The sequence below is a fragment of the Medicago truncatula genome, chromosome 8 (genome assembly GCF_003473485.1).
Source record: "Medicago truncatula cultivar Jemalong A17 chromosome 8, MtrunA17r5.0-ANR, whole genome shotgun sequence".
In the NCBI taxonomy this organism is placed as follows: Eukaryota; Viridiplantae; Streptophyta; class Magnoliopsida; order Fabales; family Fabaceae; genus Medicago; species Medicago truncatula.
This window is the reverse complement of record NC_053049.1, coordinates 27,296,939-27,321,223: the sequence shown is the minus strand read 5'-3', so window position 1 is coordinate 27,321,223 and position 24,285 is coordinate 27,296,939. Positions and strand designations below refer to the sequence as shown.

The following is a 24,285-nucleotide window of genomic DNA, read 5'->3' as shown; positions in this document are numbered from 1 at the left end:
ATTATAACAAAAAATCATTATTTTTAGATTTATTTATTAAATGATGTATATGGTTTATAATAAAGATCATATAATCATTAATTAAATGAATCTAAAATGTAGATTTTTGTTTATAATAATGACCGAAGAGTGTTGACATTTTGTATTGAAAACAACAGTATTATTTGACTTTTTTTTTTAAATAAGTAGTATTTGACTTTAAAAAAGTTGAATAGAAACATTTCAGTTTTTGGTCAAAATGGAGCGAGAGAGAGAGGCGGCGGCCCTCGGTTCTGCTGTGGGCAACTGTCCGACAATCTTTTTCACCGGAGGTGAGATACAACGAGGGAAGGGGTCCAAGTAGGGTGCCACCAAATTGATGGGGGGTGGGGGCATTGTAAGACTCTAACATATTCAAAGGAATAAGAAGAAGAGACAAAATTGACGGTGAAGGAAAACACGATTACTTATATTGAACCAATAGATGGAGTTGAAATTGGAATGAGGTTGGAAGAATAAGAAGATGGAAGGAATTGAATTTTAGTTTGGAATTAAGGTTTATTATAGAGAATATCCTTTTTTTATTTCTAAAATGTTTTAAATGGTTTATCAATTAATGAAATAATTGATTTGTTGACATGTTAATGTCATGTTTCATCTATAAAAAGCCACACCTAAGTGCTTTTTTGGACACATTATTAAAAACTAAACACATCAGCATTTTTGGAGACCAAATAAGGGTAAGAGCAGAAGTGTAAAAAATTATAAATAGAGGGGCAAGAATGTTTGATTTTAACAATGGGAGACCATTCTATGAGCTGAGTAAAACAGGGGGACGTAAAGTGCAATTAAACATACTCCATCCGTTTTATAATAACTGAGTCATTTCTAAAAAAATATTGTCATAGGAATCTTGACCCATTTCAGTTTTCAATACAACATTAATTATTTTTTAGGAAATGTTAACTTCTGCCCTCAAAGCATAAGTTAAGAAACCAAAGATAGAAACATTTTGTTGGAAATTGTGCATTCGATATTATAGAAATTTAAAATCTTATCATTTCAAGACATAATTTATGATTTAATTCCATTTTTAGATTCTTAACAATTAGTCCCTATAAAATTTTCCATCAGCACTTTTAGTCCCTGTCAAAAATTTCCATCAACAGTTTTGGTCCCTAAAATGCTTAAGGAAAATGTCACAGGGACTAAAAAAGTGTGATTTTATTTTGTAGGGACTAAAAACTTAATTAACCTTATATTCTACTTTACATTTATGATAAAGAAGAATGCACCAATACATGACAAAGATTCTTAAAACTAATTTTCTGTATATTTCATTTATACACTTTTCTTAATTTGTATGAAAAAATCAACTAACTCATTTAAACTAGAACAGAGGGAGTATAATTTTTTCATAGCTAGATGTTTGAGAAAAATGAGTCTTATATCTTTCTCTCTTTGCATGTGAATAATTTTATGAAATTAAGTATGTCTATGAAAATGGTTAAACTTTGCTTGTTTGAGACTCTTTAAATTAAACCTTCTTGAAGTACGTTGTTGTTGTAGTACTAGTAGTGTTGTTGTTGACTTTTTTCTATGTTGATGCGTTTTATTATTGTTATAAAGATTTTTCTTTATAGAAGATAAACTAATTCATTCAAATTGATATCAGAGAATTAAATTTTAGACATTAAAAAAGAGTATACTTTAAAGTCTCAAAGCAACACCATATCATGCCAACCCAAGTGGGTTTCCAAAGTTGGAAATTTAAGGTCCTAAATATGATTTAAATTGATATTATGTGGATGATTAAACATTGTCGCCCTGAAGAAAAAAAAACTGTCATATTTTTGGGCTGGTTATGATTGTTTTGACATTCAAGCATCCCAATAACTTATTTACTCAAATAATTAAGAGGTCGAAGAACATTTTGTATACTCCAAAATAATAATTTAGTGAATTGCATTTGAAGTTGATTATTGAGGGTGAAGGCTCCCGTTGTTATTCTTTAATTCCCTAAAAAGGTGTGGCTTAATGGTACCGACTGAAATACATGTGGGGTTGCATGAAGAATTAAAATATCCTCATGTAAAATTAAGCCTCGATAAAAGTAATTTTGAATACGTACGGTTCTTAACTAAAAATACATATTTTTTTGGCTTAAATATGTAAATCGTCTCTGTAATTTGGCGTGTTTTTTGTTTTCGTCCCTGTATCTTTTTTTGTTTTAAAACAATCCCTATAAGTTAATAACTTTTTGATTTTCGTCCCTCCCGTCAACTTCCGTTACAAAAACGCACATGTGGCAAACGGACGATGACGTGGTAGTGCCTGACGTGGCAGACGATGCTGACGTGGAAAACTTATTGATGAGTCACATAGTGAGAGGGACCAAAATCAAAAAACGAAATTTGTCGAAGGACCAAAGCCAAAAAAACAAAATTCGTGAAGGGACCAAAACCAAAACCAAAAAACGAAATTTGTAGATGAACTTGACTATTTCCAGGACCAAAACCAAAAAACGAAATTTGTAGAGGGACCAAAACCAAAAAACGAGGAGACCAAAAATTCAAATTTAATTACATTTCTTCATCTTTTTTCCACATCTTCTTCTTTATTACTATATATCATTGTCTTCATAAACTTCATCATCATCATCAACCAAACACAGAAATTCATCACTTCAAAATCCAAAAATCCATCAACTCAAAACAACAACAAACTCAATCCAACACATTCAATTATAACTTCTCTTTTATTTCTTCTCACAAACAACAAAATCAAATTAAACCAATATACCCACTGTTCAACGTGCAATCTAATTTCACACACTTTAAAATAAAACTTATCTCAATTCAACATTCCAACATATTTTTCAATTCTATTTATTATCCCTCTAGAACTTCAAATGAAAAGAATATTCATATCAAACTTGAACCTTTCTCTTTCAATCCAATTTCACACAACAATCTTCCAAATCAATCGGAAATAAAGAACACGACCCAAATGTTCGAAACAAAAATGATGATATTAGAGTTCAAAGAATTGACGAAGAAAGCATTTGGAGTGACCAAGAAACAGCAGAGATGCGAGATCAATGATGAGACGAGAGTTGGTAATGAAAAAAAATCATTCTTTAGGTTTTTCAATTTGAGAATTTTGTGAATTTTTTCAATATTGGGAATTCGAGCATTCACAATGAGGATTTTGTTGTTATAATTTGATTTCGATATTATCAATAAAAGTTTAGTTGGGACTATGAACATTGTGGATTTTAGTGTTGAGATGTCAATCTGACCATTGTCAATGGGAATTTTGTTTGGGTTTGTGAGAAGTTGTCTATTGAGAGTGAGATGATGATTTTGAGTTTTTTTTTAATCTCTTTTCTGAGTATTTTTTTCCTGGGTTTTTTGATGAATTTATGAAGACAATGATGAAGATGTTAAAGAGGTGAAAGGAAGAAGATGAAGAAAGCTATTTTTTCTCGCTTTTTGGTTTTGGTCCCTTTACGAATTTTGTTTTTTTGGCTTTGGTCCCTCTACAAATTTCGTTTTTTGGTTTTGGTCCCTCTCACTGTGTGACTCATCAATAAGTTTGCCACGTCAGGCACTGCCACGTCATCCTCCGTTTGCCACATGTGCGTTTTTGTAACGGAAGTTGACGGGAGGGACGAAAATCAAAAAGTTATTAATTTACAGGGATTGTTTTAAAACAAAAAAAGATACAAGGACGAAAACCAAAAACACGCCAAATTACAGGGACGATTTACATATTTAAGCCTATTTTTTTTTATATAACAAACTTTAAGAAAATTATGAATTTGAGGAAATCATTGTGAATTTACAAAAAGCATCAAAAGAATTGTACCTAAGTTTTCTCTAAAAAAAATACTCCCTCTGTTTTCTTAAAGAAAAAAAAAAAATACTCCCTGAATTTAAAAATGAATGTCTTTTAGCTAAATTTTGTTTAAAATGAATGTCACTTACATTTTTCAATGTAGAATCATTATTTTACTGACAATTGTACCCTATAATTAATTGAGTGTACACTATGTAACAACCCGTTTTTCGATAGAATTATTTTAATTATTTATTATGTGTTTATGTGTTATGTATTTATTTGTCTCTGTGTGTATTTGATTCGGGATTAGTGGATTTTTGAGGACGGGTATTTTAGTCATTTATTATCTAAGGGATATTTTGGTTATTTGACGAGTAAGGGTCAATTTTTCATTTTTAATAAGAAGGTTATTTTTGACGTTTTAGTAAGAATGATTATTTTTACTTAGTTACTAGTGAGTTTTTGTAATTATACAGAGATCATAATTATTCGCTATTTTAACGGATTAAGTGAATAGTAACTTGTGAGAATTAGTTATTAAGGATGTTAAGGCTATTATGACAATTAGAAACCTCCCAATTAGAAGATGGTATATATACTTAACTCTTATCAGAAAACTAGGTTAAACAAATCATTATTTCATTTCACAAACTTTGAGAAGAGGAAAGAAGAGGAAGCTAGAGAAAGCTTGGGGTTTAAGAGCTAGAGGGGAGATTGAAGTTTAAGCTAGTGGATTCAAGACCTAAAGGGAAGGGGGATATGTTCTTTTCATCAATTAAGCTATAATTTCATCTTTTCAGTTATGGATCATAAATGATTATTGTGAATTATGACTTTTTGTGATTTTTGTGCTCTTAATTTGTGTGTGATTATGGGTATGTTAAACTTCTTGGAATTGATATGTTAATGTGCTTAAATTCATAGTTGTTATTGGTGATAAGTTGTTTTGGTGATTTTTGCTTAATTAAGTGTAAACCCTTAAATGATGAGTGATTATTGTTGGAACATGTTTAAATTCACTTCATAAATGATTATATATGTTTGTATGTTGTTGGGGGTTTGAAGTGGTGTGGTTGTTTGTGAAGTTTGAATAAAAATGAGAAAATATAAACTTTTGGTGAAAAATGAACTAGATGATGATTTTGATGTGAATTGAGGTTGTGATTATGTGTTTGTAGCTTTTTTGATTGCCTTTGGATGTATGTTAACTAATAAACAAGTTTGAGGGACAAATTTGGGTCAAAGAGGATCAAAATCGGGGTTTTTGGAGTGAAATTGGATGGGTTCCCGAGAGGTAACCTAAAAACTGTGTTCACTGTTCTGGTGTAACTCGCTAGGCGAGCTAATGGCACGATGCAGCGAGTTGCACAGTTCAGCACCCCATGTTTTGGGTGTTTCAGGTACTTGGGGGTTGATTTGGACTTTTCGAAATGATTCGTTTGATGTATTTAACTGTTGTTATACTTTCTAAACCTTTGGAAATATCAAATGAATTGGATTAAGTTTGGTTTTGTGAATCGAACACATAATTTTCAAGAATGCATAATTTTCCAAAAATCATTTTTCTCAAGGAAATTGATAGGATTATGGTTTGTTTTATGTAACAATGATTATAAAATGGTTTTGAAAGGTGTGTGTGAGCTTTAAACTTAGTTTTGTTTTGAAAATGGAATTCTTTGGGAAAACGGTAAAATGAGACGAACTTAGGTGAATTTTGGAATTAATCGGAATTGGCTTATGATGTGGATATGTATATGCTACTGTGATAATATGTGATGAGTGTATATGCTTTGTTGAGGTGTTTGAACATGAATGCTTTGCTTTCGGTGAATTATTCATAAAATGCTAGTTTTTGTGAAAATAGATGAACTTTGTCAAAAAGAGATTTTTAGACTGGATAACTTGTAAATGGTTGTACCTTCATGGTAATATGATAGGATAAGAATGAATCAATGATGAATGACTGTTTAATATGGTGAATGTTTTAATGTGGATAATTGTTCGTCTTTTACGTAAAATGATATTGTGAAACTTTATCGTTTTTTACAGGTGTTAAATGTTGTTGATGATGATGATTCCTTTGGTGATTTTAACTTGATGATGACTTGTTGAATTGTTACTTATTGATTGTATGGATGTAAGTATTTGATAATGTAAATGTTGGTGAAAACATAATTGGTGATTATTATTATGTTAATATATATGTTGGTGAGTTATGCATTATCGAGTCCTTACTTGAAGTCCATGCATTCATAGTCATTTTGAGGTGATTTGAAGAATGTAATTAGTGATATTTAATACTTAGTTTCTGCAGAACATAATTGGTGATGTTTATTATGTTGGTGGATTCATTAATGGTAAAATCATCTTTCAAATCCTATTGGTACCACATGCATCTAGAAGAGTCTAGAACATTACATGCACTTGTTAATTGGTGAGTCGTGTCATACTTTGATATGTGAATTGGTGTATACGTGCATCGACGGAACTTGGTGATTGTTGTGAATACTCGAAAAAGGTGAATTGTATGCATTTCTTGATTGTGCTTGTATACTTGATGGTTTATGTTGATATGGGTTTTATTAATCATTTGAAATTAAATATGTCATTTTACTTTCATTTGATTATACTTTAATTGTTGAATGTTATCTAATTCCAAGTGGTCGTTTGGTTGACCGCTTACCTTATTCATATGGATGGGTAGACAACGTGCATGATTAGTTGCTTTGCTTGTGAGTATGCTTGAGGCTAGCTTTGGAGCTACCTCCTTCCTTTGCTTTGGAGTCTTAATGTGTCGGGTGCTGATTAGGATGTATGTCTGTCGTTATTTATGTTTTATGTCTTTATGAGATTTATCATTTAGTATATTCAGATTGGAGATTTATTTTGGTGATGTATTATGAGATACATGTCATGGCTACTTTGTAGATTTTTATTATCTGTTAATGAGATGTTATGATATTATTCTGCTGTGATGTTTTGAAAATTAATCATGCATGTTTGAATTTATAGAAGAAGTAGCATCTAAATCCTTTGTATGATTGTATTATTTATGTGTTTTATCGCTTTAAGGGTTTAGGGTTTTAACACATTACTTCCAATGCATCACACCAATAGCAAATGAGGTTAATTTAGTAAAATCATCATGTATTTTGAAGTAGTACTAAGGGACAAATAACTTGCTTAGAAAAACTACAAATAACTAAATTAAGAAAAGACAATTTAATAATAGTCATACACTTTTGAGACCAATTTATTAATTCAACAATTTTTTTTATTACCCTGATTTTTATTACATGATCTTATAAAAAAAAAGGACTGAGGGAGTACATATAGCTATAATTGGTAGAAAACAGACATTGAACATCAAATACTCTGAATTTTATCTATGTATATTGTATTACAAGGAAAGTTTTATTGAAAATGTATATTCAACTTATCCACTATTGTATGCTATTTTTAATCACTTTCATCCTTTCAATGAAGTAGACTTGTAATGATATCTACGAGCACAAAATATGAAATAGCATAAATTTAACACTGCCAATCCAGCAATGATGAAATAAAAGTATTCCAATCTTCCCTTATTAATATCACTATCAAGCCAATCTGCTTCACCTTGTTTCCCTGTATAAGAATGCACAATGTTCACAATAAATGTGCTAAGGTTACTACCAACTGAAAGATTAAGACATAGCAAAGAATTGCTTATACTTCTCATGCTTTCAGGTGATTCTTTGTTGAAAAACTCAGTGTGTCCAACTGTTCCAAAAATATGACAAAATGCTATAAGCAAGAATTGAGGAGCTAGCCACATTACCGACATAGGCGCAACACCGTTAGAATCTCCCATTGAAATCGCTAAATCTCGTCTCGTTTTCTCAACCAATCCTGCAACTACTACTGCTAGAATTGCAGCACCATGTCCAAGTCCAATTCTTTGAAGAGATGTGAGTCCTTGTTCTTGTTTTGTGATTTTCTCTAGTAAAGGTGAAATTACTTGATCATAGAATGGTAGGAATATACCTATTGCTATTAATGATATTACTGTTACTGAGCCAGCATGTATCTCAAAATTAAAATTGAAGAGTCCTATGTTTCTGTCCATTTTTAAGGCTTGTGATATTGAAAATATTGTTAGTTGTCCTATTGGAATGTTGACTATGATGCTTGTTACCCATATTGGCATTATTTTAAGCATGCACTTTAATTCTTCAATTTGTTGGATGCTACATAGTCTCCATGGATTTTTGCTTGTTCCATCATTGTTCAATTCATTCTCCTCAATCACAAGAGCAGCTTTATTTAAGCACCTATAATAAACAAGAAAAAAAAATCAACCATTGAAATGATTTGTTGTAAGGTTAAGGAAACATATAAACTTTAAAATGATTAAAAATGTGAGCACTTCATGAACATTATTTTAGAAATATCTTACTACTAGTCTTTTAAATATAATAATTAGATAATAAGATTATACAAAAAAGAAATATGTTTATTGGAAGTAAAAAAATCTGCTTGAATCATTGACGGTTCGATTCGGTACTAAAATATTGAGAACCGACTACAGTTGAATCAACGGAGAGATTTCCCGGTCCTTGGTTCAACTGGTTGAATTGACCGGTCCACTTCTGAAAACACCGTCTATAATGCAACGAGTGTTTCCTAGTGTAAGGTTGGCCGTAATTACTTTTTTATATTTAGTTTTTAAATAGAGATGATACTTTACCTAAATTCTTTTGTAAGAGGAAGTTTTCCTTCTGAATCATTCATGAAAGGTGGATCATAAAACGCTTCTTGTGTGTCCTCAAAATCCGGCAGATGATGGTGTTTTTTGTGTCTAGCTGCAACCAACACTTGAGCAATGCTTGATAATATACTTCCTTCAGGCTGAACATAAGAATAAACCCTAGTACCAGCAAAGAAAACTATGATTGCAATCAACATAAACAAAGTGAACAATCCATAACCAAGTGTCCAACTAACAGAATCCTCAATATAAACCAAAAGAGTTTGGTTTATCAACATGACTATTGTCTGTGTTGTGTAGTACAAACTATAGAAGCTGCTACTTCCATGTCTTCCTTCAGAAGTTGTCAAATCAAATTGGTCGACTGCGAATGGAATACTGCAAGGTCTAATTCCACCAGTGCCAATTGATAACCAGAATAGACCAAAAATTAAGAACCATAGATGGAAATTTGTGTAGCCATTACACACACCAAGTTGTTGCAGGTCAATTGAGCATGGTGCTGGATGAAAATCTGGCACCCATGCTGTTAGCATCAGTATCACCAAACCCTAATCAATTTTAGAAAGAAAAAAAAATTATAAATAATAATCGAAATTGTTTAATATTCAGAATTGAATTATGATTAATTCAGATTTGAAAGATAGGTTAAAATATCAGGAGTGCATTTTCTGATCAATAGTTGAGAATTGAGATTATTAATTTATCTTTTCAAGAGAGTTATTGATTATAAAATGCTAAATCTTATAATATAATCAACCCAAGATGTAATGAAAACATACCACAAGACTAGCAAAGGAAGAGATAGCAATTGTAAGAAATTTTCCCAAGTAGGAATCAGCAACAAAGGCACCAATGAGAGGAACAACATTGGAGACAGCCATCCAAGTATTCATAATATTTGCAGCAAGAACTTGATCCATGTTATACACTTTCATCAAATACACAACAAAGTTTGTTTGCATTCCATAAGTTGCCAATCTCTCAACTGTGTCATTTCCTGCACATCATTGAATATGTTTATTAGATAGATAGTAATAATATGAACACGTATTTGATTGATATAATGGGGTGTGGGTTCGGACCCTGAATTCCCTACTTCAAAAAAAAAAAAAAAAAAAAAAAAAAAAACAGATAAGTTAATAGGTGTGAAATTAAAAATATCATATAACATATTCAAAATCAAACCTAAAATATAAGGCATGGCCTTCCATGCAGGCTTCCTTTGGTGAATCTTTGGATTTGATTCAACAAGAAGATTTTCTTCATCATCTAGCAAATTTTTCTTCAGCGATGGAATTGAACACTCTCTACTCATTGTTTTTTCTTGTTTTAGACTCAAGGATGTTTTCGGTAGAATTTGTAAGCTTGTGAATAATTGTGAAGGTGGTTGATCAATGATGTTACATAAGCAAGATATATATAGCCAAACGATTTGAAGTTTAATGCTTTTTTTGGTCATGGGATTTATCTGTCCACGTGTGAAAAAGGATTTGGGTCAAAAAGTAGTGAATCAAAAATATAAAGTTTTCTTTAAATGTCTCTAAATATTTTAGAATTTTTTTAAAAAATAAATTTTAAATGTATATAATAATAATAATAATAATAATACATTATCAGTCTCTAACTATTTTGTAAAAATAAAATATCTGTCTTTAGACTCTCTTACTTATCCTCTACAATATTCATTTTTTCATCAATACTTATATATTTTAAAATATTGACTGAAAAATTTATTTTAGATCTAGAAAAAAATCGAGAGAATTTTATTTTTCCTTAACTAATTAAATTAGAAGAACTTAGTCCCTACCATTATTACGAAAAAACGAAAAAGCTTCGTCCCTACCGTGTTAACACTTTATTTAGTTAAGGAAAAGTTGGATATGATAAGAACAACTAATAATATTTTTGAAAGAACAACTAATATATTAAAATTAGTATTTCATTGAAATAAACGAAAAATTACAAAATATTAAAATAACATAATTTTGTAACAATCAAAGAACTTTTTAGTATAATAAATTACATTTTAGGCATTTTGACAATTGAATAATCGGAAGAAAAAAAAAACAGTGGAGGAGGATCAGCATAAATATCAATCCTCCCAAATCGAACAAAAAAAGAAGAAGATGACAAAAAAAAAAACATTGAAAAAAACAATAATAATTAATCAATCATATAATTTTTTTTGAGGAATGATCAATCATATAATGTTTGTTTGATATTTTCTACTTAATTGATTTAATACCTTTATATCTTTTTTAAATTATTACTCTAGTACATTGATACTTTCCAATAATCCTTTTCTGATATTGTTACAAAATATATTTTCTTATTTTGTTTTTAAATTTTCGTCATTGTAATTAAGTAAATTTCTTTCGTGATGGATTTCTTTTTAGAATTTCCAATAATAAGGGAGCATAATTAGGCAAACCAACTCTATTATGAAAGATATCCATATATACATCTGTCCGAAGCGTTTCTAACCAAACTGAACCCTGATCAGCGTGACTCTCTATAATTTATACAATGTTTCGACACTCCAATACTTTCCCAATACCAAGAGGGAACATGTTCAATACCTTTATATCTTTTTTAAATTATTACTCTAGTACATTGATACTTTTCAATAATACTTTTCTGGTATTGCTACGAAATATATTTTCTTATTTTGTTTTTAAATTTTCGTCATTGTAATTAAGTAAATTTCTTTTGTGATGGATTTCTTTTTGGAATTTCCAATAATAAGGAAGCGTAATTAGGCAAACTAACTCTATTATGAAAGAAATTCATATGTACATCTGTCTGAAGCGTTTCTAACCAAACTGAACCCTGATCGGCGTGACTCTCTATAATTTATACAATGTTTCGACACTCCAATGCTTTCCCAATACCAAGAGGGAACATGTTCAATACCTTTATCTCTTTTTTAAATTATTACTCTAGTACATTGGTACTTTCCTATAATACTTTTCTGATTTGTTACGAAATATATTTTCTTATTTTGTTTTTAAATTTTTGTCATTGTAATTAAGTAAATTTCTTTTGTGATGGATTTCCTTTTGGAATTTCCAATAATAAGGAAGCGTAATTAGGCAAACCAACTCTATTATGAAAGAAATCCATATGTACATTTGTCCGAAGCGTTTCTAACCAAACTGAACCCTGATCAGCGTGACTCTCTATAATTTATACAATGTTTCGACACTCCAATCCTTTCCCAATATCAAGAGGGAACATGTTCAATACCTTTATATCTTTTTTAAATTATTACTCTAGTACATTGATACTTTCCTATAATACTTTTCTGATTTGTTACGAAATATATTTTCTTATTTTGTTTTTAAATTTTTGTCATTGTAATTAAGTAAATTTCTTTTGTGATGGATTTCTTTTTGGAATTTCCAATAATAAGGAAGCGTAATTAGGCAAACCAACTCTATTATGAAAGAAATCCAAATGTACATTTGTCCGAAGCGTTTCTAACCAAACTGAACCCTGATCAGCGTGACTCTCTATAATTTATACAATGTTTCGACACTCCAATCCTTTCCAAATACCAAGAGGGAACATGTTCAATACCTTTATATCTTTTTTAAATTATTACTCTAGTACATTGATACTTTCCTATAATACTTTTCTGATTTGTTACGAAATATATTTTCTTATTTTGTTTTTAAATTTTTGTCATTGTAATTAAGTAAATTTCTTTTGTGATGGATTTCTTTTTGGAATTTCCAATAATAAGGAAGCGTAATTAGGCAAACCAACTCTATTATGAAAGAAATCCATATGTACATTTGTCTGAAGCGTTTCTAACCAAACTGAACCCTGATCGGCGTGACTCTCTATAATTTATACAATGTTTCGACACTCCAATGCTTTCCCAATACCAAGAGGGAACATGTTCAATACCTTTATATCTTTTTTAAATTATTACTCTAGTACATTGGTACTTTCCTATAATACTTTTCTGATTTGTTACGAAATATATTTTCTTATTTTGTTTTTAAATTTTTGTCATTGTAATTAAGTAAATTTCTTTTGTGATGGATTTCCTTTTGGAATTTCCAATAATAAGGAAGCGTAATTAGGCAAACCAACTCTATTATGAAAGAAATCCATATGTACGTTTGTCCGAAGCGTTTCTAACCAAACTGAACCCTGTCAGTGTGACTCTCTATAATTTATACAATGTTTCGACACTCCAATCCTTTCCAAATACCAAGAGGGAACATGTTCAATACCTTTATATCTTTTTTAAATTATTACTCTAGTACATTGATACTTTCCTATAATACTTTTCTGATTTGTTACGAAATATATTTTCTTATTTTGTTTTTAAATTTTTGTCATTGTAATTAAGTAAATTTCTTTTGTGATGGATTTCTTTTTGGAATTTCCAATAATAAGGAAGCGTAATTAGGCAAACCAACTCTATTATGAAAGAAATCCATATGTACATTTGTCCGAAGCGTTTCTAACCAAACTGAACCCTGATCAGCGTGACTCTCTATAATTTATACAATGTTTCGACACTCCAATCCTTTCCCAATACCAGGAGGGAACATGTTCAATACCTTTATATCTTTTTTAAATTATTACTCTAGTACATTGATACTTTCCTATAATACTTTTCTGATTTGTTACGAATTATATTTTCTTATTTTGTTTTTAAATTTTTGTCATTGTCATTAAGTAAATTTTATTTTGTGATGGATTTCTTTTTGGAATTTCCAATAATAAGGAAGCGTAATTAGGCAAACCAACTCTATTATGAAAGAAATCCATATGTACATTTGTCCGAAGCGTTTCTAACCAAACTGAACCCTGATCAGCGTGACTCTCTATAATTTATACAATGTTTCGACACTCCAATCCTTTCCAAATACCAAGAGGGAACATGTTCAATACCTTTATATCTTTTTTAAATTATTACTCTAGTACATTGATACTTTCCTATAATACTTTTCTGATTTGTTACGAAATATATTTTCTTATTTTGTTTTTAAATTTTTGTCATTGTAATTAAGTAAATTTCTTTTGTGATGGATTTCTTTTTGGAATTTCCAATAATAAGGAAGCGTAATTAGGCAAACCAACTCTATTATGAAAGAAATCCATATGTACATTTGTCTGAAGCGTTTCTAACCAAACTGAACCCTGATCGGCAAGACTCTCTATAATTTATACAATGTTTCGACACTCCAATGCTTTCCCAATACCAAGAGGGAACATGTTCAATACCTTTATATCTTTTTTAAATTATTACTCTAGTACATTGATACTTTCCTATAATACTTTTCTGATTTGTTACGAAATATATTTTCTTATTTTGTTTTTAAATTTTTGTCATTGTAATTAAGTAAATTTCTTTTGTGATGGATTTCCTTTTGGAATTTCCAATAATAAGGAAGCGAAATTAGGCAAACCAACTCTATTATGAAAGAAATCCATATGTACATTTGTCCGAAGCGTTTCTAACCAAACTGAACCTTGATCAGCGTGACTCTCTATAATTTATACAATGTTTCGACACTCCAATCCTTTCCCAATACCAAGAGGGAACATGTTCAATACCTTTATATCTTTTTTAAATTATTACTCTTGTACATTGATACTTTCCTATAATACTTTTCTGATTTGTTACGAAATATATTTTCTTATTTTCTTTTTAAATTTTTGTCATTGTAATTAAGTAAATTTCTTTTGTGATGGATTTCTTTTTGGAATTTCCAATAATAAGGAAGCGTAATTAGGCAAACCAACTCTATTATGAAAGAAATCCAAATGTACATTTGTCCGAAGCGTTTCTAACCAAACTGAACCCTGATCAGCGTGACTCTCTATAATTTATACAATGTTTCGACACTCCAATCCTTTCCAAATACCAAGAGGGAACATGTTCAATACCTTTATATCTTTTTTAAATTATTACTCTAGTACATTGATACTTTCCTATAATACTTTTCTGATTTGTTACGAAATATATTTTCTTATTTTGTTTTTAAATTTTTGTCATTGTAATTAAGTAAATTTCTTTTGTGATGGATTTCTTTTTGGAATTTCCAATAATAAGGAAGCGTAATTAGGCAAACCAACTCTATTATGAAAGAAATCGATATGTACATTTGTCCGAAGCGTTTCTAACCAAACTGAACCCTGATTAGCGTGACTCTCTATAATTTATACAATGTTTCGACACTCCAATCCTTTCCCAATACCAAGAGGGAACATGTTCAATACCTTTATATCTTTTTTAAATTATTACTCTAGTACATTGATACTTTCCTATAATACTTTTCTGATTTGTTACGAAATATATTTTCTTATTTTGTTTTTAAATTTTTGTCATTGTAATTAAGTAAATTTCTTTTGTGATGGATTTCTTTTTGGAATTTCCAATAATAAGGAAGCGTAATTAGGCAAACCAACTCTATTATGAAAGAAATCCATATGTACATCTGTCTGAAGCGTTTCTAACCAAACTGAACCCTGATCCGCGTGACTCTCTATAATTTATACAATGTTTCGACACTCCAATCCTTTCCCAATACCAAGAGGGAACATGTTCAATACCTTTATATCTTTTTTAAATTATTACTCTAGTACATTGATACTTTCCTATAATACTTTTCTGATTTGTTACGAAATATATTTTCTTATTTTGTTTTTAAATTTTTGTCATTGTAATTAAGTAAATTTCTTTTGTGATGGATTTCTTTTTGGAATTTCCAATAATAAGGAAGCGTAATTAGGCAAACCAACTCTATTATGAAAGAAATCCATATGTACATCTGTCTGAAGCGTTTCTAACCAAACTGAACCCTGATCCGCGTGACTCTCTATAATTTATACAATGTTTCGACACTCCAATCCTTTCCCAATACCAAGAGGGAACATGTTCAATACCTTTATATCTTTTTTAAATTATTACTCTAGTACATTGATACTTTCCTATAATACTTTTCTGATTTGTTACGAAATATATTTTCTTATTTTGTTTTTAAATTTTTGTCATTGTAATTAAGTAAATTTCTTTTGTGATGGATTTCTTTTTGGAATTTCCAATAATAAGGAAGCGTAATTAGGCAAACCAACTCTATTATGAAAGAAATCCAAATGTACATTTGTCCGAAGCGTTTCTAACCAAACTGAACCCTGATCAGCGTGACTCTCTATAATTTATACAATGTTTCGACACTCCAATCCTTTCCAAATACCAAGAGGGTACATGTTCAATACCTTTATATCTTTTTTAAATTATTACTCTAGTACATTGATACTTTCCTATAATACTTTTCTGATTTGTTACGAAATATATTTTCTTATTTTGTTTTTAAATTTTTGTCATTGTAATTAAGTAAATTTCTTTTGTGATGGATTTCTTTTTGGAATTTCCAATAATAAGGAAGCGTAATTAGGCAAACCAACTCTATTATGAAATAAATCCATATGTACATTTGTCTGAAGCGTTTCTAACCAAACTGAACCCTGATCGGCAAGACTCTCTATAATTTATACAATGTTTCGACACTCCAATGCTTTCCCAATACCAAGAGGGAACATGTTCAATACCTTTATATCTTTTTTAAATTATTACTCTAGTACATTGATACTTTCCTATAATACTTTTCTGATTTGTTACGAAATATATTTTCTTATTTTGTTTTTAAATTTTTGTCATTGTAATTAAGTAAATTTCTTTTGTGATGGATTTCCTTTTGGAATTTCCAATAATAAGGAAGCGTAATTAGGCAAACCAACTCTATTATGAAAGAAATCCATATGTACATTTGTCCGAAGCGTTTCTAACCAAACTGAACCCTGATCAGCGTGACTCTCTATAATTTATACAATGTTTCGACAATCCAATCCTTTCCCAATACCAAGAGGGAACATGTTCAATACCTTTATATCTTTTTTAAATTATTACTCTAGTACATTGATACTTTCCTATAATACTTTTCTGATTTGTTACGAAATATATTTTCTTATTTTGTTTTTAAATTTTTGTCATTGTAATTAAGTAAATTTCTTTTGTGATGGATTTCTTTTTGGAATTTCCAATAATAAGGAAGCGTAATTAGGCAAACCAACTCTATTATGAAAGAAATCCATATGTACATTTGTCCGAAGCGTTTCTAACCAAACTGAACCCTGATCAGCGTGACTCTCTATAATTTATACAATGTTTCGAAACTCCAATCCTTTCCCAATACCAAGAGGGAACATGTTCAATACCTTTATATCTTTTTTAAATTATTACTCTAGTACATTGATACTTTCCTATAATACTTTTCTGATTTGTTACGAAATATATTTTCTTATTTTGTTTTTAAATTTTTGTCATTGTAATTAAGTAAATTTCTTTTGTGATGGATTTCTTTTTGGAATTTCCAATAATAAGGAAGCGTAATTAGGCAAACCAACTCTATTATGAAAGAAATCCATATGTACATTTGTCCGAAGCGTTTCGAACCAAACTGAACCCTGATCAGCGTGACTCTCTATAATTTATACAATGTTTCGACACTCCAATCCTTTCCCAATACCAGGAGGGAACATGTTCAATACCTTTATATCTTTTTTAAATTATTACTCTAGTACATTGATACTTTCCTATAATACTTTTCTGATTTGTTACGAAATATATTTTCTTATTTTGTTTTTAAATTTTTGTCATTGTAATTAAGTAAATTTCTTTTGTGATGGATTTCTTTTTGGAATTTCCAATAATAAGGAAGCGTAATTAGGCAAACCAACTCTATTATGAAAGAAATCCATATGTACATCTGTCTGAAGCGTTTCTAACCAAACTGAACCCTGATCAGCGTGACTCTCTATAATTTATACAATGTTTCGACACTCCAATCCTTTCCCAATACCAGGAGGGAACATGTTCAATACCTTTATATCTTTTTTAAATTATTACTATAGTACATTGATACTTTCCTATAATACTTTTCTGATTTGTTACGAAATATATTTTCTTATTTTGTTTTTAAATTTTTGTCATTTTAATTAAGTAAATTTCTTTTGTGATGGATTTCTTTTTGGAATTTCCAATAATAAGGATGCGTAATTAGGCAAACCAACTCTATTATGAAAGAAATCCATATGTACATCTGTCTGAAGCGTTTCTAACCAAACTGAACCCTGATCAGCGTGACTCTCTATAATTTATACAATGTTTCGACACTCCAATCCTTTCCCAATACCAGGAGGGAACATGTTCAATACCTTTATATCTTTTTTAAATTATTACTCTAGTACATTGATACTTTCCTATAATACTTTTCTAATTTGTTACGAATTATATTTTCTTATTTTGTTTTTAAATTTTTGTCATTGTCATTAAGTAAATTTTATTTTGTGATGGATTTCTTTTTGGAATTTCCAATAATAAGGAAGCGTAATTAGGCAAACCAACTCTATTATGAAAGAAATCCATATGTACATTTGTCCGAAGCGTTTCTCACCAAACTCAACCCTGATCAGCGTGACTCTCTATAATTTATACAATGTTTCGACACTCCAATCCTTTCCCAATACCAAGAGGGAACATGTTCAATACCTTTATATCTTTTTTAAATTATTACTCTAGTACATTGATACTTTCCTATAATACTTTTCTGATTTGTTACGAAATATATTTTCTTATTTTGTTTTTAAATTTTTGTCATTGTAATTAAGTAAATTTCTTTTTGGAATTTCCAATAATAAGGAAGCGTAATTAGGCAAACCAACTCTATTATGAAAGAAATCCATATGTACATCTGTCCGAAGTGTTTCTAACCAAACTGAACTCCGATCAGCGTGACTCTCTATAATTTATAAAATGTTTCGACACTCCAATACTTTCCCAATACCAAGAGGAAGCATGTTCAAAAGAAACCATCAGCTCCGTAATAAAAATTAGCAACGGCTTATGAGTCAGAAATAATTTTTTAAAAGCAATTCAATATAGGAATTATTGACTTAACATACTTTGATCATATTTTTCTACTAATTTACAAAGATAAATAATATCATGTAAGATGTTGTTGGATTCGTCATGATGAATATTTTTAAAATATCAAGTTTTCATAATTTTTTTAGTAGAGAATTGAAGATATCAAAGATAAAACATTTGCATTGGTATAAGTGTCGGAGTCAACTAGATCATTTAGTATGAGACAAAGAAAATATTTGATTATGCATTTCTTTATTTATTTCCTTATATGACATCTTTGAAAGACGACATTCATGATTAAAACAGATTAGTTGGAACTTAACACATGCTGGAAAAAACTCTGCATTTTCCAAAAAGGAAGACACGAAAACTAAATTGTGTTCAACATGTAAAACAAACAAGGGTGCACAATCGATGTGAACATGCCCAATTCTCTCGTGATTAACATAGAAACTATATGAACATGCCCAAAATCATATGTAAGTGTTCCTCTACAAATTGTTGCTTGTCTGTCATTTTTAGAATTGATATTATTCAATTAAAAAAATTTGAAGATTTTCTCTTCTCAAACACGAGAAAAATAAGGATAGAAAAGGTAAGGAATTTTTTTGGAGAAGAGAATGTATGATTACAGTTTTAACGAATGAAAATCCTAAATAAAAGTAACAACATAGTTATTAAAACAACTCAATGGTAACTCATACAAGATATTTGAAGTTTAAACTCTAAAATATGGAATCAACTTAACCCTAAATATGAGATGAATTCCACGACTGAAGTTCAACTGCGAAAACACCAAATAAATTACTATTTGCACATATTAATCTGGTAGTGATTATTTCGCCGCATGTGTCGGTAGTCTTCCACATTAAGATCCTACTTGGGAAACTCCTTGAGCCTTAACAGCTGCAACGGAAGCCGCAGTAGCGGCTGCGGAAACCGCAACAACTACTGGATTGGACTGTGAATTTCCTTGAGCTTCGACTACACATGATTGCGGCTGTTGCTGCGGGGATTTGACTTTTGCAAGTAATTCCTTTATCTGACTTCCTGTAAGTGTCTCATGCTCCATAAGAGCATTTGCAAGCGCATGAAGCTCCTTTTCATGGGTGGTTATAATAGTTTTTGCATTCTTGTAAGCTCTGTCAAGCAATTTCTTCACTTCTTTCTCAATAAGCAGCCTAGTTTCTGAGCTCATACTCCTCCCATCATCATAGTAATTGTGAGTGACGCGTCCAACTTCGTTACTCATACCAAATTCAGTAACCATTTGCCTGGCCACGTTAGTTGCCTTTGAAAGATCTGAGGATGAACCAGAAGTAAGTTCATTTTCTCCGAAAACTAGCTCTTCAGCAACCAGACCTCCCATACAAACATCAAGATTGGCAAGCATCTGTTTACGGGAGTAGCTGGTCATATCCTTGTCAGGCAGTTGAGAAACCATGCCAAGAGCATTCCCACGAGGAACTATAGTTGCCTTGTAAACAGGAAGCGCACCATCAGTATGAATTGCCACTAAGGCATGGCCACCCTCATGGAAAGCAGTATTCTTTCTTGACTCCTCAGATATAACTGTTGATCTGCGTTCACTTCCCATTATAATCTTGTCCCGTGCAGAGTCAAAATCATGCATGCTCACGGCTTTAGCACCATCCATTGTTGCCCTCAGGACGGCAGTGTTAACCAAGTTTGCAAGCTCAGCACCGGAGAATCCAGGTGTACGCCGAGCAATGATTTCTACATCAACATCATTTGCCTTCAGAACCTGAATCGTATTTCCAAAGAAACACACACAAACACACAGATTACAAATTTACTTAGCCATGCTCTACAACCTTAATATATCTCACAATTGTGCACATTCACAATTAAATTACAAAACTCGGAATAAAAATTGACATAATAAAAAAAGTATCATGGCAAGGAAATTATACTGCGGAATGCTTTGCAGCAATATAGTAGTGCACACGTGCCTGAAAAATATCTTAAGCCATCCAACCTCAAGATACAAGATAAAATACATTCTTCCAGAATAGTAAAAGAATACCTTTGACATGTGAGATTCCAATATCTGTCGCCGTCCTTCTACATCTGGATTGGGAACAACAACATGACGATCAAATCGCCCTGGTCTTACCAAAGCATTATCTAGTGACTCGGGATGATTAGTAGCACCAATCACAATTATGCCATCGTTTTGTTTGAATCCATCGAGCTCAAAGAGCATTTGATTTAAAGTCTGCCTCATGTTCTTTTTATTCTCATCATTACCTCGTTTTCCACCAATTGAATCAATCTCATCAATAAAGATTATACAAGGTGACTTCTTTTTTGCAGCGGCAAAAAGATCTCTCACCCTTCGTGCACCAACACCCATTAGCATCTCTTCAAATTCACTTCCACTGATTTGGAAGAAAGGAACATCAGCCTCTCCAGCAATAGCTCTTGCTAACATTGTTTTGCTAGTGCCAGGCGGGCCAGAAAGCAAAACACCTTTAGGGAGTTTGCCACCAAGACGACTAAAGTACTGTGACAAGAGAAAAGAGTTATCTAAAGTTAGTACAGACTACAGAGTAATACATGCCAGAGTGTGGTAATAGAAAAAGTATATATAATATAGGAGGAGTGCTAGCAACTACAATATGCATATCTTCAAGGGTCTGCACAACTCCCAACCAAAGGCCCCCCTAATTCTCTAAGACAGTAAATGGCATTGCGACTCAGACGAAAGCATGTAGATAGAATAAATAAATGTACCCAAGTAACCAATTCGATACACACACACCCCCACGCACACACATACACACATACCCACGCGCGCGCACACAATTGGTTTAGAAATTATCATCTAGAGTAATAGAACTGACTACTCAACAACTTATACTATTTTCTGCTTGTATTAAAAAGGCATTTTTATCAATAGAAGAATAATCACTATTTGATAACTTTGGTTCAACATCTCCACGCCTAAAGAGTAATAAGCTTCCTGTAGCATCATACAAGTAATCAACGAGATTGGAATAGCACAGTACACATGTCAATCAAATAACTATTTCATGCTCGAGTGCGAGAAATGCATGTAAGAGAGACCATAGATTTATGCCAGAAAAGTCAACCTCGGGATCTTTTAGGAAATGAACAATTTCTTCAAGTTCGGCCTTTGCCTCATCCACACCTTTCACATCGCTAAATTTAACATTTGTCTCCACAGTGGGCTGAATTTTTTTAGACATACCATGTCCTAATATAGGTGAAAAAAGGGTGAAAAACAAAACAGAGAATGTGTCCATCAAATTCAGATTGAATATTGAATTAAACTTAGCGATCTGTAATTAAAGATGACACAATAATACCTTCATGCATAAATAAATACAAAAAGAGGACGAGTGCTCCAGCAAACAGAATTGTATCCCACATTCGATCTATGAAATTTCTACCAAAAATTTCAGTGGCCATACTAATAGGAGCACTTTCAGTTCCGAGGCTATCTTCCTCTCTCGCTGAGTTAGAAATACCTGAAATGCAAGGGAAGAAATGTTTAAAGAGCTGATTGAAAAAGAAGAATAATAACAAATTTCGGCAAGTTCACTATTGCTATTCCAAGTTTTGAATTCTGCTTCTGCATACTCCAATCCAACATAGATATATATAAGATCTTGGATTTCGTACATCCACCATTTATTTATCCCATCCATGAAATGCAAGTTTTATGCAACATTACAACAAAGATAAAAGTATGCCTCTCTTGTTCAAAATGATTAAAAGTTTAAGATATTAATCAAACTACATAATCCCCAACAAACCATTATGATCAAATTTCATACACCAATTTGTTTACTATTTTAAAAAAAAAAAAAACATTGATGTCATTATTTTATCCAAAAAATTGTGCTAAAATGACTCTGTTTAAATATAAATCTTTAAAATGTTAGCAGTAAATGAGAGAAGATAACAAAATATTAATATTCAAATCATTAAAATGAAGACAATGTGAAGTGCATTAAGCAAGTTAAGATTCTAAATGCAATGCAAATAGATATGTGCCTTCAACTTTCTAATTAAATTATAAACACTTCAAGTATATGTCTAGTTTCCTAGTCAAACAATAATGGTCAAACAGAGCAAACAACAATCACATGCACAGTCAAGAGAAAATGAGCAATTCTAGCCAAATAGTCACCTCTTAGAAAAGTCTTCAGAAATTCGCTTTCATCCAGCCTATCAACGTTTACTAATGCTTTAACATATTCAAAAAATGCGAAAGAATCTGTATGGAGAGATGGCTGACTTTCAAATGCTCTAATCACGGCTTGAGGATCATAAGAGGCTTCCTCGGCAGCTTCGGATGAATCACATTGTGGTATGGCCAGATTTCCTTTATATCTATACTGGGAGAAGAAAAGCCTATTATTCCCTGCATAAATTTGAAAGTAAGTGCAGCAAGCAATATCTAAAGCCAATAATAGTTTCCCAAGTACTTCAAACACAAATGTAGAATTCCATAAAAAGTATATCTTTATAGAATTCCACAGTGAAATGCAGTTTGAAGTTAAAGAGCAAAATGAAATAATTCAGAAACAAATTGTTTGCAAATAAGAGAAACAAAAACAAAAATGTATATTTTTGAAACATAAGATGAACTAAATGTGGTAAGGGGATAAATTTCCATACTTGAATAGCCTTCAAACTTATTCCGAGATGAATAGTTTGTAGTCAATAAATCTTTGACCTTTCCAAATTCGGATTGACGCCTTTCAATCTGCAAAAATAACCAACAGATAATTTGACATTCCAATAATAATAAATAGAAACAACAAATTTATCACTGTTTCAAATGAAAACATATTCTATAAATAATTTTACTTGTTAACATGGAAACAATGAACTGTTAAAGTGAACAATTGTGCGTATTTTTACATCTCTAGTTAGCATTTCATCATCTCTCCATCACAAATACATTTATTTCAAGAATCTCACAATTTCTTACCAATATTAACAAGTTAAAACGAAAAAACATTTTAGTAAATGACAATAGAAAATACGCCAATGTTGCATTGCATCCATTAGTATGTCTCTAACCAATCCTGTGATACACGGACAGACACGACACTGACAAGTGGACATGATTAATAATTTGAGAAAATGACGCAAGTGAATGTGATGATGAAACAATGTGTAAGTGAAAATTGTATAAAGGAAATGAGTAATAATAATAACTAACCTGCCATGGAGATTGATGGGTTGAATAACGGAGGTGCATTATGAATCGCCTCCAACAAGCCATGCTACTGGTAAAACAAGATGCAAATAACCAATTTCTAACTAGAGTGAGTGAGTGAGTACTGAACAAAGCTTATTCTTCAATGAGAGAAATACGTATCTACTACATACTTATTCTACTAACTTCTCTCCACGACTCCATCAACTAACTCACTACTCTTCCTCTCTCCCTGCCACCTCAATATTCCTTTTTTAACCATTTTCGCTCTGCCATTTGTCATTATTTTATTGATGATTTAAAAATTAGGCATCCTATTCTTCGTTTTTTAAAGCATAAATAAATGAGATTTTTTTTTTTTTGGTAGATAGACAAATGGCAAAGCCATTATAAACTCACACACATAAGTGGAGGTACCGGGGTTCGAACCCCGGTCATGGCATCCGGCCTAACAATTTTGGCATTTTGCCAGTTGAGCTAGGACTTCTGGATAAATAAATGAGATTTAATTCATAGGTGATTGTTAGAAGATGCTTTTAT

General features: G+C 31.2%; 2 protein-coding genes across 2 annotated transcripts; both read right to left on the bottom strand.

The window, feature by feature from the left end:
* Nucleotides 1–7,123: 7,123 nt before the first annotated feature.
* On the bottom strand, nt 7,124–9,958 carry LOC25502811 (protein NRT1/ PTR FAMILY 2.13). The gene is made up of 4 exons (XM_013590372.2): nt 9,761–9,958; nt 9,355–9,572; nt 8,552–9,123; nt 7,124–8,135 (listed from the first exon to the last, which is right to left on the bottom strand). The coding sequence occupies exons 1-4, from the start codon at nt 9,888–9,890 to the stop codon at nt 7,292–7,294; spliced, it is 1,764 nt and encodes a 587-aa protein (XP_013445826.1). The 5' UTR covers nt 9,891–9,958; the 3' UTR covers nt 7,124–7,291.
* A 9,226-nt stretch (nt 9,959–19,184) lies between these two features.
* LOC25502810 (ATP-dependent zinc metalloprotease FTSH 4, mitochondrial) lies at nt 19,185–24,002 on the bottom strand. The gene is made up of 7 exons (XM_039829083.1): nt 23,749–24,002; nt 23,199–23,286; nt 22,664–22,941; nt 21,881–22,073; nt 21,644–21,768; nt 20,575–21,054; nt 19,185–20,292 (listed from the first exon to the last, which is right to left on the bottom strand). The coding sequence occupies exons 1-7, from the start codon at nt 23,809–23,811 to the stop codon at nt 19,396–19,398; spliced, it is 2,124 nt and encodes a 707-aa protein (XP_039685017.1). The 5' UTR covers nt 23,812–24,002; the 3' UTR covers nt 19,185–19,395.
* Nucleotides 24,003–24,285: the final 283 nt, after the last annotated feature.